The sequence below is a fragment of the Pagrus major genome, chromosome 21 (assembly GCF_040436345.1).
Source record: "Pagrus major chromosome 21, Pma_NU_1.0".
Classification (NCBI taxonomy): Eukaryota; Metazoa; Chordata; class Actinopteri; order Spariformes; family Sparidae; genus Pagrus; species Pagrus major.
In genome coordinates, this window is record NC_133235.1 from 18158705 (window position 1) to 18174407 (window position 15703).

Here is a 15703-nt window from a genome sequence, read left to right on the forward strand (position 1 = left end):
AGACAGAGCCATATGAATGAGGTGAAAATAAGACTGACAACAATAAGAGATATTAATCTGGGTAAAGAACAAGAAAGAAGGACAAAGTGTGTGAGCGTGAGTGGCAGAGGGTAAAAATGGCAAACAATAGGAGGAGAAACATTGTCTACAAAGAGGACACACCACTCTGCCACGTCCATTAGTGCATTATAACTTGAGCAGCATAAAACCATGTGCCAGCCCACAGAAGAAACAACGCAGTCACTGGTGTATATAGGAGTCCCTGTGCCATTGTCGTGCATCTCTGTCTCTATCTCTGCCTCGATCCCTATCTCTGTCTCTTTCCCTGTCCTTGTGTCTTTCTCTGTCTCTGTCCCTATCTCTGTCTCTATCTCTATCTCTATCTCTGTCCCTGTCCCTGTCTCTGTCTCTGCCATGGTAGTGGTGGTAGTTCTGATGATTCTGTGCAGGATATTGATCTGGGTGGTGTGTCCGTTGTGGAATATGCGTGTGATGCCTGTGCTGCCGGTTGCGTTCATTGTGCTCCTGTTCATAGTCCTCCTCCACATGTGGCTGGCTGTTCCCACGGTGGTGTTGGTGATGGTGGTGGTGGTGATGGTGGTGGTTGCTGTTGTGATGGTGGTGGTTAGGGCCTCGGTGGTTATAACGAGTCTCCTCCTCATCTTCCTCCACCACGTCCTCCACTTCCTCCTCCCTCTCCTCGGGCAGGTGCCTGCGGGGAAGCCTCTGGGCGTAATCCCTGCTCTGCTGTACTTCTGGGCCACTGGATGTTTGGTTGTGCTGGGTGTGGCTGTGATGCTCCATCCGGCGGTGGTGGTTATGGTGATGATGGTGATGGTGGTGGGCGTGCTGGGGTCTCTTTGGTTCAGTCCTCAGGAGCCGCTCTTCCTCCTCTCGTTGGCCCTCCTCAGCCCTCTGTTCCTGTGCTGGGGCTGAAGGGGGCTCCTGGTCTAGGTGGTTCTCCCGGGAGCCCTTCCTCTTGGGGGCAGCTGGCTTCTTGTTTTTCTGCCCTTCCTGGGACAAGAAAATGGAACGTAATGGTCACATACATGCATATGAGGGACACACATATGTAGAAAGCTAGCCATAACACAACTCCTGTATTTATTTTGCCAAAGATTATTTGATTCAGGAGAACCTGTAGCTTAAGTCTGGCTCATTTAAAGGGGCAATATGTAAGAATTTTGATTAAAAATATTCAAAAATCAACTAAAATTATCAACAGAATGTGAATAAATAAAAGTTTTGACATTATGATGTCTGTGTAGTGTTGCAGAAATGTCTACTGAAGTTAGCATGCTAACCAGCTAGCAATGGCCTGTCCCAGTCCAAAGCTCCTGTGCAAGCGGTGTAAACACTAACACTGGCCCCAGCTCCCAGTCTGGTATATATATAGTATATATAGTAGTATCATAGTATGTATATATATATATATATATATATATATATATATATATATATATATATATATATATATATATATATATATATATATATACATATATATATACACTGAACAAAAATATAAACGCAACACTTTTGTTTATTTGTCAAATATTGTTCACAAATCTGTCTAAATCTGTGTTAGTGAGCACTTCTCCTTTGCCGAGACAATCCATCCCACCTCACAGGTGTGGCATATCAAGATGCTGATTAGACAGCATGAATATTGCACAGGTGTGCCTTAGGCTGGCCACAATAAAAGGCCACTCTAAAATGTTCAGTTTTATCACACAGCACAATGCCACAGATGTCGCAAGTTTTGAGGGAGCGTGCAATTGGCATGCTGACTGCAGGAATGTCCACCAGAGCTGTTGCCCGTGAATTGAATGTTCATTTCTCTACCATAAGCCGTCTCCAAAGGCGTTTCAGACAATTTGCATCTGCATGCTCATCGTCCTCATCGGGGTCTCGACCTGACTGCAGTTCATCGTCGTAACCGACTTGAGTGGGCAAATGCTCACATTCGATGGCGTCTGGCACGTTGGAGAGGTGTTCTTTTTACGGATGAATCCCGGTTTTCACTGTTCAGGGCAGATGGCAGACAGCGTGTGTGGCGTTGTGTGGGTGAGCGGTTTGCTGATGTCAATGTTGTGGATCGAGTGGCCCATGGTGGCGGTGGGGTTATGGTATGGGCAGGCGTATGTTATGGACAACGAACACAGGTGCATTTTATTGATGGCATTTTGAATGCACAGAGATACCGTGATGAGATCCTGAGGCCCATTGTTGTGCCATTCATCCACGACCATCACCTCATGTTGCAGCATGATAATGCACGGCCCCATGTTGCAAGGATCTGTACACAATTCCTGGAAGCTGAAAACATCCCAGTTCTTGCATGGCCAGCATACTCACTGGACATGTCACCCATTGAGCATGTTTGGGATGCTCTGGATCGGCGTATACGACAGCGTGTTCCAGTTCCTGCCAATATCCAGCAACTTCGCACAGCCATTGAAGAGGAGTGGACCAACATTCCACAGGCCACAATCAACAACCTGATCACCTCTATGCGAAGGAGATGTGTTGCACTGCGTGAGGCAAATGGTGGTCACACCAGATACTGACTGGTTCTCTGACCCCCCAGACCCCCCCAATAAAGCAAAACTGCACATTTCAGAGTGGCCTTTTATTGTGGCCAGCCTAAGGCACACCTGTGCAATATTCATGCTGTCTAATCAGCATCTTGATATGCCACACCTATGAGGTGGGATGGATTATCTCGGCAAAGGAGAAGTGCTCACTAACACAGATTTGTAAAAGAAAAAAATTTAGAAAATGTTTTAGATCGCTCATTTGACCGCTAATAAGCAAGTTACACCTTTTATTATACTATAACATTATCCTTGACGTTTTTTCAATGAAAAACAGGGGAGCTATATTTAGCAGCTGTATCAGTCTTTGAGGGTAAGTTGCCAAAAATACTTTTGATACTTGAGTACATTTATTACCAGGTACTTTAAGACTCTTACTCAGGTACTATTTGTATGAGCGACTTTCACTTTTACCAAAGTAATGTTTAAACACTGTATAGACGCACAAACTCAAACACACACACAAACACACACGCCCACAGCTGCTGTTAGGGAGGCAGCTGGCCCTCATGTGCCTAAACTGGCAATCACACCAGAGGCATTTCGAAAATGAGTTTTGTCATGGGACCCTGGGCCACTCAGCGCGGTCTTGTGCACTTACTCACATGGAAACAGACACACTTGCTGCCTCAGGCTTCTCTGCATCTGTTCTACAGCTGCTGCAACTGTTTAGTTTTTATTTTTATTGATCAATTATTTGGTGTATAAATCTGTAAATTTAGATAGCAAGATAATTTACTCATGCTCCCCGGACAAAAAACATAAATAAAGAGAAAAGCTAGTCTTTTAAAGCTTGAACACCATTACATATATCTAGTGTCTGGCATATTTTGATGGCAAACAGCAGAAATTCTGCATGCCACGATTACCATCTCGAGGGAGGGAGGGTGCTACTGTAACTCATCTATATTACTGCATTGGGATGGTGAAAACTCAGCTACAGCGGGATTTAAAGACATGTCACTCACCAGAGGCAGACCTATCATTTCTTCAACTTTCCAACAGTAGGATGAGGAGAAATGAAATGAAAATGTTAGATGAGTGAGTGGAAACAAACACAGATGCAACACAATGCAATGCACAGATGCAAAGTTCCTCTGTCTATAAAACATTCCTGCTGAGATCATAAGTTACTTTACAAAGTTTTTCTACATTCAACAGAGGAGATGAGAAGGATGATATGAGATGAGATGAAAGTGTGAAAATGATATTATATCCTGTAGCTTCATTGTTTACATAGTGTTTCCCATATACCTGTATTCCTGATGGATTGGTGGGCAGTGTATTCCCAGCCAGATGGGCTACCAGTGCGTTGGTAGCCTCCATCTCTGGAGGATGAGTGGCTCTCCAGTAAGACTCCAGATAATCAGCAATGTGCTCACAGGCATCAGTTAGCTGGTTCTCGTCTAAGATGACATCAAACATTTCCTACAGGAAAAGAAAAAAGGAACAAGGGCAGCGAAAGACCAGAAGTAGCTGGGACGGTGGTTTGAAATATAAACTGTGACACCATTGATAGCATGGCAGAGGTTTGGGTGGGCTTTAAAAATAACATTTTTCTGGTTTTCATTTTCAAGTTTATATTTAGGTCTTGCAACGAGATTCCCAAAGAAATCATAAATTGCTATTTAGTACCATTTTAACAACTTCAACTACAGAGATGAACATAAATGTATGTTTTTGTGCAACTATTGAAATATCTAAAATTATCACATGACATGATAACAATGAATCCATTCAAGATAAAATGTTACTGAAATTCCACTCCATCAATTTCGGACAGTGGCCACTAGATGGCACTCACTGGCGGGCATTGGGCGAGCTTGTCTGCTGCCACCAGCTGAACATTGAGATGTTTGGTCTGTGACTTCCCTCTGGTCTTGATCAGTCTCGTCAACACCTACACAGCAGAAGTGAAGAAGGGAAGGAGGAGAAAAAGGAAGCAGAGAAAGAAAGAAAAAAGGTTATAATGTCAGTAGGCATTTTACAAACACTCATGACAAAACAAAATATGGAGAGAGCTGAGCAGCAGTTAGTCCAGAGGAGGTCTCTGGTGAAGCTCACCTTTGGTGAAGAGATCTTGACGTAGACTAGGATCGGTGCCAGGGATGTCTTGGACACCTGGAGAGGGTGGTTGATTGTGTCAGCATCTAGAACGACCAGCTGCAGGCTGCGGGCAAGCTCGAAGATACGCTCCACCTCCCCCTGGATCTGGGCTAAAGCACGAGTTTGACACAGAAGATCAGGAAATCCATCAACTGTGTTTTTCATGTTAACATTTCGGTTGTATTATTATACATGTGTTATTTGCTAATTCATGTATTTTCAATGTGTGTTTCTTTTCTTTTATTGTCCTATATAGACAGGGCGCCCATGGAAAAGAGAGTTAAAGCTCTTATTGGGGCACCCTGTATAAATAACTGTTGAATGGGAATAAAAAGATGCCACATTTTCACAGATAACTGATAAACTTACAGTTGCTATTTTTTCCTACCACTGATCTGTTTCTTTATTTGTAATTTCATGATAATTTATTTGAAACAGCTACATTATTCCACTGTGTAAACATTTTGAATGATTTCATATGTATTCAGATTTATCTATTCAAGATGCAAGAATATGGATAAAATGTGAAATATTTTATTTTGAAGCACAAACCAGAGGTAGCCTTCTATCCATTCACAGTCTTCCTCAGTAGAGGAAGCCAACATGGATGAGTAGTCCTTAAAGTGCTCAGAAGGATGGAAATCCGATTTACAATCTACATATCTGTAACTGATAACTGGGATACTCCGCCTGCGGAGGAATACCATGTGATGTAATCAAAACAGGGCTGCTCAAAGAGGGGCCGAATGTTGGCCTGACACGAGGTTCAATTTGGCCCACCAGATGTTTCTGGTGAATAAACAATTATACTTTTATATAATTGTAATTTTACAATAATGTATAATGTATGTCGGAAACTTGTGATAGAATTTTACGTTGATGTTTGCTTTTGGCCTGTGGTCCACTATTAAATTTAAGTTGCCATGGGAAAACATGGCATCCCTAGAACAGCATCGGAATTCAATATAACAAACACAAACAAACAAAAAAAACAATGGCATATTTGTATTTCTGTTGTAGAAAACAAGACAAGTCAAAAGTACAGAACAGAACTGTAAATGTGACCTAGGTAGAACCACTGCCTACTTAACGAGACGGCCTAAATAAGTGATATTTTTTTATTTCCCTTGGTTACCAGTCCAATAAAAAGGTAACTCCACCAATTTCATACATTAAAGTGTGTTTACAGGTCTTGCGGAGTACGACTGCATATGAAGAAGAAGAAGCTGCATGTAATCTGACTAATTCCCTCCAGTGATGTCACTTAGGGCTAAGTTGAATTGTGGGTAATGGAAGAAGAATGTGTGGATATCTCTGGTTCTGCCTCATCAATTTTAATCATTTGTTTTGAAACTGTCAGTGAGTACAACAGTGTTATAGGAGTGCAATGCTAGACCAGTGGACCTTTACAAAACCTGGTGCCTACATTACCCACAATACAACTGAACCACTGAGTCACATCACTGGAGGCAATTTATTAGATCACATGCAGCTTCTTCTGGAGCCACAAAAGGCTTTATGCCACTTTTTTACCCATATCAAGACCTGTTCTGTAACACACTTTAATGGGTAAAATTGGTGGAGTTACCCTTTTTAAGAGAACCGGGATGGGTTACACTCATGGGAGAAGTAATTTAAAGATTGGCCACTAGAGGGAGAGCATGAAGCAGGGTTTGGGGGAGGCAGTGGCTGTGGCTGGACTCACAAATACTCTAACATAACACTGAATTACATCTAACACATCTGCTAGCCAACTAACAGAAATCAACAGGAGAAAGCCCATTTATATCTACACATTGAACAATGACTGTCGGTGTTGATATGAGGTGATGAAAGGAAGGAAGCTGACGGATTCAAACACACAAGGACTGCCAGTGCTTTCAGTCATACATACCGGCAGCATCTGGGATGAGAGAGCAATGAGAGAGACAAGAGTAGAGAAAACCAAGTAAATCTTATTTGGCTTCTGTTTGACAGCCAGCCTCTCTTTTGTAACTGAGCCTACTGCACAATGTCACTGAGGAGTCATTCAGCAAACAGAACTGTACAGTCTTTACTGGAACAATCCAGCGACCTACTTATGTCTACTTTTGCTTTGCAATTTATTTGCTTTACTGCAAATGGAGTCATATCTAAACGCTCATTTTGAGGCTACAGCCAGCAGCAGATTTTATTTTTTAGCATAGCATAAAGACTGGAAACAACTAGCCTTAATCAAACAGTTATACATCATTATTAGTGAGCTTTAGAGGTGCTGGCAGGCTTTTATCTTTAAAACCTTTTTAATGGAGCCAAGCTATTGTTTTCTCTTTTTGCTAGGCTAACAGGCTGCCGGCTGCGGCTTCATAGTTTGCGTACAAACATGAGCGGTTTCAATCTGCAGGAGTGTGAATAAGCGTTTCTCCAAAAATGTTAAGCTATTCCTATTATTATATGTCTTCATTGTGGTGCATACAGTGATCTGTTGATTAATGGACCATCTATTCAGCGTACATAAAAATAAACATCTGGCGAGCACAAACCGCACAAAGTTTCAGTGAGATAAAGAAAAAGTGTAAGTCTGACACATTAGTTTCATACCTGGGTCGGACAGTATCAGTTGCTCGATTTAACCTAATTACGGTTGCAAGTGGGTAGGATTTTCCCCAAGGGACAATACAATGAGTGCCAGACAGCTGAAACAATTACTACAAATTATTTTAGGAGTCAATTTAGTGTACTTTCTGTTACTGATATTATCTGAACAGTCCTGATGAGGTAAACCCCAACCATCTTACTCAGATAAAAGAGAATTTGCCACAACTGCTGGCTTCAGGTTGGGAAGGTAAAGCTGTGTACCTAAATTGGAGCGGGTGTTTGACCGGTCCATTAAGGCCTTTTTGCCCGGATTGTTGAGGATGGACCGTTTAGCCAGAGAGATGTCCGCTGTGACCCGTGTGATAGTGATTCTGGAGAGGAGACAGAGAAACAGGAATTGTTACACTGTCCTGATTTTCATCATGTTTTATCTCCACATAAAAATACGAAAGAGGATTAGGCCACAGGGAGAAAAAAATGGGTTCTGACTTTTTACACAATACACAATTCTGACTTTTCTCCCCCCTCAAAATTCGACTTTAAGCTTTTTTTCTCTGATTTTTATTCTGAGACTTAAGTCACAATTTGGAGGAAAAAAATCAGAATTGTGAAAAAATAGCCAGAACCCAATTTTTCTTTCCAGTGGCCCTAACCCTCCAGCATTAAAAGGTGTGACACTGAAGACTTAAATCAGAACTTACCTGCCTTCAAATCGATGTTTTAAATAGTCAAATAGTGCTTTTTGCATCATATCTGTAACCTGGAATTAAACAGGAAACATGGATTTTTAAATGAAACTCCTTGCTTTACGAGTCCAACACGAAACACCCATAATTATTTAAAATGACTAGATTAGGTTTCTCATCTTTAAAGCATTGTAGTGTGTGAGGCAGACTCACCTCTAAGCCCTTCAGTGATGGTCCCATCAGAACCACAGGGCGCATTGTAGGCACTACATCATACATAGCCACCTGCTCCCCCTACAGCCACAAAGAGACACACGTTTAATTCACTGTATGAAATAAAGGTGAGTGTCTTGTGCATTGAGTATTTATTTAAAAGACGCAGGTAAAATAAAGGTAATAATGTCTTGAAAGATATGTCAAAAGAACAACAAATGTTCAGTCACTTACCGGCTTCTTTTTCACCTGCTGATTGGCTGTTCATGCAGAGGGATAAGAGAGGTATCTAATGTTATCACAGCATGTATCAAAAAATAAACAGCGAGGAATATTTTCACACACTTATTTTGCACATGCTGACCTTGTGATGGAGGAGTATATTTCTTTGAGTTCATATCTTGAGTTTGTTGAGCTGCGGCTTTGCTGTGGAGAGAGAAAAGTCCTGAATTAGCTCAGATCCTTCCCACTAAAGACGGAGACAAACAGAGCCGTCAGTCATGGTGAACACAGAGCTCTATGTTTCTATGCAATGAAATAATTTGTTCTTACACATTATATATGCACTTATGTAAGATAGCATTATATAAAGCTGAGAGAGTAAATCCTTTGAAGTGATTCAGCACACACAGTTAGAGCCAGAGCCAAATTTCCAAGATCCTCTAGATGTGTTTCTTCCAGCCTAACTGGGTCAAGTCAAAGTCTTAGAGTCTGTAGTGGATCTTCCTGCCTGCCAGGCTGATTAGACTAAAAACAACCTACTGACTGAACAAAAGTGAAACATTCCTACATTTGAATCTCATGCTAGTTCCACACCCTTGAAAGTTGATTTCATACTAGGTTGAAATAAATTGAAACTAATGGTTGTCAAAAAAGCTAGTAAATATTGGATAAAAGATGTTATATTTCTGCTCTGCTACAACCCAGAGGCATATATTACACTTTTTACTCGACACTTATTTACACACATTATTTGACAACTTTAGTGACTTTGCAGATTTAGTTTAATACAAACTATAACCAACAAAAAAATTATGATTTTATATCTTTATTGAGGTGAACGTTGAGGGAAAATTCACAAGCTACCCAGCAGATAAACTATATAAAGTAATTATTAATGCATGAATAATTAAAATCCAAGAAATATAATATGCACTTTTACCAGCTGTGGCAGCATCGGCTGGTAATGTATTCACCTCCTGTGTGTGTGTGTGTGTGTGTGTGCCTGCGTGCGTGCTTTGTCAGCATGATAACGTCATAACCGTGCAAGATGCAGTCACAAAAACTTTACAGGTGTGTAGTTGAGATTAAAATGAAAGCTCTGAAGTTTTGAGATGTTTGTGTTCCTATCAGTCAGTATTGAGTACTCATGTAATAACGTAGTGATGATAACCTACTCATGGATCAGACGTGAACATGCTGACGTGTGCGGTGGCCGGTATGATTCCACTGCAAGATGGTCTCTAGTTCTGCAAAATGCCATTCTGCATCATTTACTTTTAGTACTTTAAGTATATTTTGATGCTAATACTGTTGCATTTTTTACTTGTAACTGAGTATTTGTACACTACTGGTAATGCAAATTTTACTTAAGTACAAAATTACTTCTTCCACCTCTGCCTTTAATGGAGCTGGACAGAGTAAAAAAAAAGTAAAGTAACAGGTAACTTCACATTAGTTTTGCAGTTGAGTAATACGTATGATAATGTAATTACTTTTCATTACTTTGGAGCACTTATGAGTAATAGATTAAAGTTTTCAAGTAATTTTCCAACCAAGAACCAGATCGATATTGGAACCAGCTGTGGTTTGATCCGCTCACACTTGCTTTGCTTTCATTCACAAAACAGTTCCTGGTGTGTTTCACCTCTCTGGTGAAAAAAGCACTTTTACTAATCTGTGGATGTTTTCAAAGAGCGTCAGCTGAATGCCTAAAATGTCATATAATCCGCTGTATTTCACTTTGTAGTCATGTTTTGTTTGTGCTGGACCAATAAAGATTATTATTAGGATTACAAGATAAGTCGGCACACGACAGCGTGGGTTCGTGTGCTCGTTTGTAACCCTGTTGTATTGAAGCTGGTGGAAATGTGTTGTACATACTTGGCTAAGGCCTTGGCAGCTTTCCTCGCCTGGACTTCTCTTCTGATGAGAATGGTTTCCAGATTGACTGGACTGGGGATGAAGCCCACCACGCCATCCTCCTTCACCGGCCGCCCGATCCACCACTCATTGTTAAACTTCTGCTCATTAAGTACAAACAAAAGAATGTCAATTAAAGGCTCGATTCACGGTCTGGCTCACATGTCTTTCTTTGTAGTAAATCCACCTGTGTGTGGTTCAGTAATGTGTGTGTGTGTTTCAAACCTCTTTGACATGGAGGAACTCTCTGGCCTCAAAGGTGACGGCCTGGCCCGGTACAGGAACGTTGTCGTCGTCTGCTGGCGTGTAAGAGAAGTTGCAACGTACTGCGAATGCCACAGGCTTGGACTGGGGACACAGGACGGGTGTTCATATAAATTAATATTACTAACTGATGTCACAGTCAATTTTAATACCTTTCTATCTGCGTTCATGTCTCCATTAAGGACTAAATAAATGAATAAACTCACAATATGTCCTTTTGACTGTGTGTAGTTGCTACTCCTGAGAAAACACCAACAATAACACCACTTGGAATCACTAGCAGGAAAAGTTGTCTCCTGTCTGAATACCTCTACCACCACTGCTTGTATGTGGGTCCTCTATAAGTACATGTGCTTTTTTTAAAGTAAGAAGCAGCTCTGCAGTTTATTATTAACAGCTTCTAGATGGAAGCATGTGACCGTACTTATTTGAGGAAGATTAATAATTAATGCGAAACTGTTTGGAAAACATTGAAAGCACAAGATATTGCAGATCTACAGAACCGGTTAGTGTCATGGAGAGAAAGAAGATATTTTTGTTAATGAATGATTACCTGTGCTCTCAAATAATTATTTTGCGCACACAAAGTGACAAAATATAGCATTTCACAATGTTATTAACATATGTCTAATGGATATTAATTGATTTTAAGGAAGTTGTGAAGTTTTAATGTGACACTGATGAAAATGTTTTATTTGGCTTTTATTGAGTCTGTTCGTTCTTTTTCTATGTTTGGTTTCGTAGTCTGAGTCTTAAAAACAAGAACAAACTGGTTAAAATCGTTAGGCAGTGTTGTAAGATTACGGGTGTTACCTCGGTATCTGTAGGAAGTGAAGGCCATCTCTAGACTATTGTTTTGGACACTCAGCATCGTTTATACGTTGAGATCCAGATCTTCCATCAGGACTGAGATTTAGTCTCCCCAAGGGCAGCACGGACACATACAGATTGTCTCTTCAAACTATTCAAACAAACTACAACCACCTTGATCTGTGGTGATAGTGTAAGTGCTATGGATCCTGTCTTGTGTATGTGTTTGATATATTATGCATTTGTATTTGACTGTTTTGTTTGGCAAAAAAAAATAAAAAATTGCCCAACAGAAGTTACAGTTAAGTAGGAGTGTTAGCAGCACGCTACTGGATTCATTCCTCTTTATCTATAACAAGTTATCATGTGAATGAGGTTTTCTTGTCCCTTCTACGCTTGTTTTTTTATAGAGTTGTGTAACTAATTTGGACATTTTGTCAGCAACACTGGTCAGCGTTGGCTGCTATCATGTGAACATAACAACTTTGCAGCCTAATGCAGTGCAAAATAAACACTGTGACAGTTGTCAGACCGTAGCAAACCTCATCTAAATGAGCCTGAGATATGTGGGTACATTTAGGATTAACCTGCTTCCTTGTTGAAGAAGATAGCGTTGTCTTTAACACCCATCTTTAACAGCCCATTTTATATTATTCTCTATTTTTACACATTACACATTTCTCTCTAAAAAACTTTATTAATAAATGTTGATGAAGGTTCTCAGTCATCCAGGTCATGGTGATACTACATCTTTTAGACGATTCACCTCTTATCCAAGAGGCTTGTTCAGTTCTAACTAACTGGAGGGGAGTTGCAGACTTTTAAACTCTGTGTGGGAGTGTCCTTACAGAGTCGTTAAGGACATGTGTGAGCTCTGAGTTTCAGAGTCGTTAGGGCAACTTGTGGGTTGTTGACCCAACCAGTCTTCATGTGGGTTTCTAGGGCTAGGTGAGCCCAGGTGTGAATGGTTGTTAAGCTGTCTGGGGAGAGAACTCAGTACAGCACTGTAGGTGGGTGATAAATAATGTCTTAGGCCACCTCCTCTGTTCAAAGATGATCGTTCCAGTTTGACATAGGTGGATTTCTTTACTCCTCTTTCAAACCGTCTTCTCTGGCCAAGAAGTTTACACTTCCTGTCCTGACCTGAGTCCTGACCTGAGGAGTTGGCCCTCCTGTGTTGTATCATTCATTTATTGAAAGGTTGTTTTGTCTCCCCAATGTACAAATATGTGCAGTCCTGGCTGCATTGAACAGCATGAACTGCATTATTCTGTTTAAGCCTGGGTGTTTTGCCTTCAGGATGGACAAGTTCCTGCCTCAGTGTGTTGCTGGATTTGAAGTGAACCGGGATATGATGTTTACTGAAGATCCTCCTGAGTTTCTCAGATGTTCCCGTGACGTAGGGAATGGCGATGTTCCGTTTTTCCGTCTCCTCCTCTCTGTCTGTTTGGGATCTTTCAGAGGTTTCGACGAAGGTCCAGTTTGGGTGGCCACAGGTTTTAAGTGCTCACCTGATTTGCTTCTCTTCCTTCTCCTTCCCCTTCCCCTCTGTCTTTGTGGGCACTGTCTCAGCCAGATGGTTTAGGGTTCTAGTAACCCCCAGCTTGTGCTTCAGTGGGTTATTCTATCAATAAACTGACTTTACTTGACAACACCATTTCTCTTTGACAACACAATCTGCTATAGCCTTTTAACTGAAGACATTTGACATGTGGGAAAAGCACAAGAGCACATAATAAACTTAACGATTTCTATCCAGCTGCTTCAGTTTCAAACATGGTGTTGTCCATGCTGCCTTGCTGTCACTCTGTCACGGCCTACTGGGCGACTCGAACAGAACAGAGCCATCGTTAATGTTATTAGTGACTTCTGCTTCTTTCCTTCTATGACATATCTAAACGTCTGCTGCGTCTTCCTCTGCTTCACAGTAGCGAGTGCATGCTTCCTTCTGATTGAATGCCTGTCGGAGTTGTAATCCTATCAGAGTCAAACGTCAGCGGCATTCAGATCAAGCTGCTAATTACTCCACTTTGGAAAGATGAGGCTGTGGTGGAGGCTGCGGGGTCAGCAAGGGATGGACCGAGTGTGTTTGTCGCCTTCATTACAGAACACCAGTAGGAGCGCATTAAATCTGTTGAGGAGTATTTAATTCAATAATCAACGGGACGTGTGTCAGCCGGCACTGCTTCAAAGGCAAAGAGAGGCAAAGAGTTTGATATCAGCTTTGATAATTTGATATATTTGTAAAATGACCTCTGAGGTCATGATGCCCACAGAAACAGTGGATACCTCCTTCTGTATGTATCAGGCCACACTAAATATTGACAGGCAGTAACAACCAGTAATGGAGAGAGTACTGAAAATCTGTACTCAAGTACAAGTACAGTTACACTACTGAAATGCTCTTGCTTGTGTTTTCTGTATTTGCATTCTTTTTGTTTCTTATTTATCACATGCCTGAATTCCCAAACGATTCCCTAAATTAGTTTGTGTTGTTGATCAGCCACCTCTTTTATTCCTAAATACAGCCTACAGGTTGTCTTATCACTATCAAACCATAAACTCAGTTTAAAGGTTTGCACAAGTTAAACATCTTTGCCTGACCAGAAATCGGCTGCCCCGTTAGCGGGAAAATATTTTTTCTTAAAGGGTAAATGTATTTGACTTAAGAAGTAGAAGCAGTTTTAATTCAAATTGTGTTTGTTGATTTATAGGAAATTCATAATAATGAGATGCAGTCCATTTCGGAAAATGGCATTTTTCCATTTTAGCACAGAATTTGATTTTTGGCAGGATTGTGTTTATAGGGAGAGTTCAGCAACTGGTACAGTGGATCAGAAACTGAAATAATGTCTTTCTCCTTTTTGTTTTTGTCATTTCATACTGTACTGTACCCAAGGAAATGCAAAAAAAGAGATCACATTTTGGTTTGACTGATCACAATTAATGGACAAAGGCAAACTGTGACCATAAAGGGCTATAATCCAAAACCTTGGGAACCAGTTGCATACTAATGGGAACCACTACACAAATAGGTAATTCATGTAGTCAAAATAGCACTTTAAGAACTCTCTTATACTCTTATAACCTTGAATTTTATGTGCACCAATGTGTGAACAAAGTAAAAAAATGAGAGTAAGTGATTTCCCTCACCTCACATGCATACTGGATTACAGATTACTGTCCTTGTATATCTTTGTAGTTGCAGAAACAATTTTACATTTCATAAATTTCACAATTTGTCTTGTTGAATTGTTGTTAAACTACACTTTGGCTTGTTGCAGTGGAAATATTAAATATTGTTATATTGCTACAAAGCTGTCCTCTGAACTGAATCAGCAATAATCAATATCCTCTATTATTATCCCTCTCAGACAACGAGCTGACAAGGAAGAAGACTGCAGTGACTCATTTTAAGAGCATAATATCGCTCCTCTAATCCGCTGTCCTTATGTCTGTGTTTCCTGCCTGTGATGTAATAATGTCCTTGAGAGCAGCTTCTCTGGAAAATGAGTCTGTGAGTCGGGTCAGCTGATGATGAAATGGTAAAGAAAGTACCTTGGCCTTCTCCAGCTGCACCTGAGCGTTTCTTTCCTCAACAGCGTCCGAGTCCTGACGCTCTCCCTGCAGGAGAGAGAAGAATAATGACGTTAGTTTAATCAGTTCGCTGCACGGATTTGATAGTTGTGCATTGCACTGGAGACTCCATTGGAAAAATCCACTTTTTTGAAGATATGGAAATTTATTTTTAATTAAAAAAAGTAAGAAGAGAACCAGAGGTGGAGTACAAAGTATAAAAAATGTATCACCACATCTTACCATCATGTCATTTTTGAATGATTCAGACTGGGGTTGGAATCACTTGTTAATGTATTGATAATGCATATTTGACCTTTTTTTACTTTCCTGATCAAGAGATATTTGATGACAACGAGTTACAGACTAACGTGAAACAGACCCAGAACTGACCTTAAAGGACAATAAAACTTTATACTGTACATACATACATACATACATACATACATACATATGTATATATATATATATATGTATATATATATATATATATATATATATATATATATATATATATATATATAATATTGGCGGACCCAGCCAGTGTTCTGGGGACCTTATTTTCCTTTAAGGACAGCTTGTTTATTCAGTTATGGAAAAAATAAATATTTCTGAGTTTGTATTATTACATTATAAATATTGTTAATATTACTTGTCTCAGTTACCAAATTGCTTTTCCAAAACAACCTAGTGCAGCTTCAGAATTTGATTCAATATTGAATTGGCTAGAAA

General features: G+C 40.3%; 1 protein-coding gene across 1 annotated transcript in view; it reads right to left on the reverse strand.

The window, feature by feature from the left end:
• Nucleotides 1–240: 240 nt before the first annotated feature.
• cacnb2b (calcium channel, voltage-dependent, beta 2b) overlaps nucleotides 241–15703 on the reverse strand; it is a 39939-nt gene continuing 24476 nt past the window's right edge. The window contains exons 2-14 of the mRNA XM_073491663.1: nucleotides 14954–15019; nucleotides 10547–10669; nucleotides 10283–10422; nucleotides 8544–8605; nucleotides 8414–8439; nucleotides 8180–8260; nucleotides 7982–8040; nucleotides 7542–7651; nucleotides 6598–6606; nucleotides 4662–4813; nucleotides 4402–4497; nucleotides 3852–4025; nucleotides 241–1014 (exon numbers count right to left, since the gene is read on the reverse strand). Of these exons, the coding sequence (XP_073347764.1) occupies nucleotides 241–1014; nucleotides 3852–4025; nucleotides 4402–4497; nucleotides 4662–4813; nucleotides 6598–6606; nucleotides 7542–7651; nucleotides 7982–8040; nucleotides 8180–8260; nucleotides 8414–8439; nucleotides 8544–8605; nucleotides 10283–10422; nucleotides 10547–10669; nucleotides 14954–15019 (1872 nt within the window). The remainder of the gene's footprint in view (nucleotides 1015–3851; nucleotides 4026–4401; nucleotides 4498–4661; nucleotides 4814–6597; nucleotides 6607–7541; nucleotides 7652–7981; nucleotides 8041–8179; nucleotides 8261–8413; nucleotides 8440–8543; nucleotides 8606–10282; nucleotides 10423–10546; nucleotides 10670–14953; nucleotides 15020–15703) is intronic.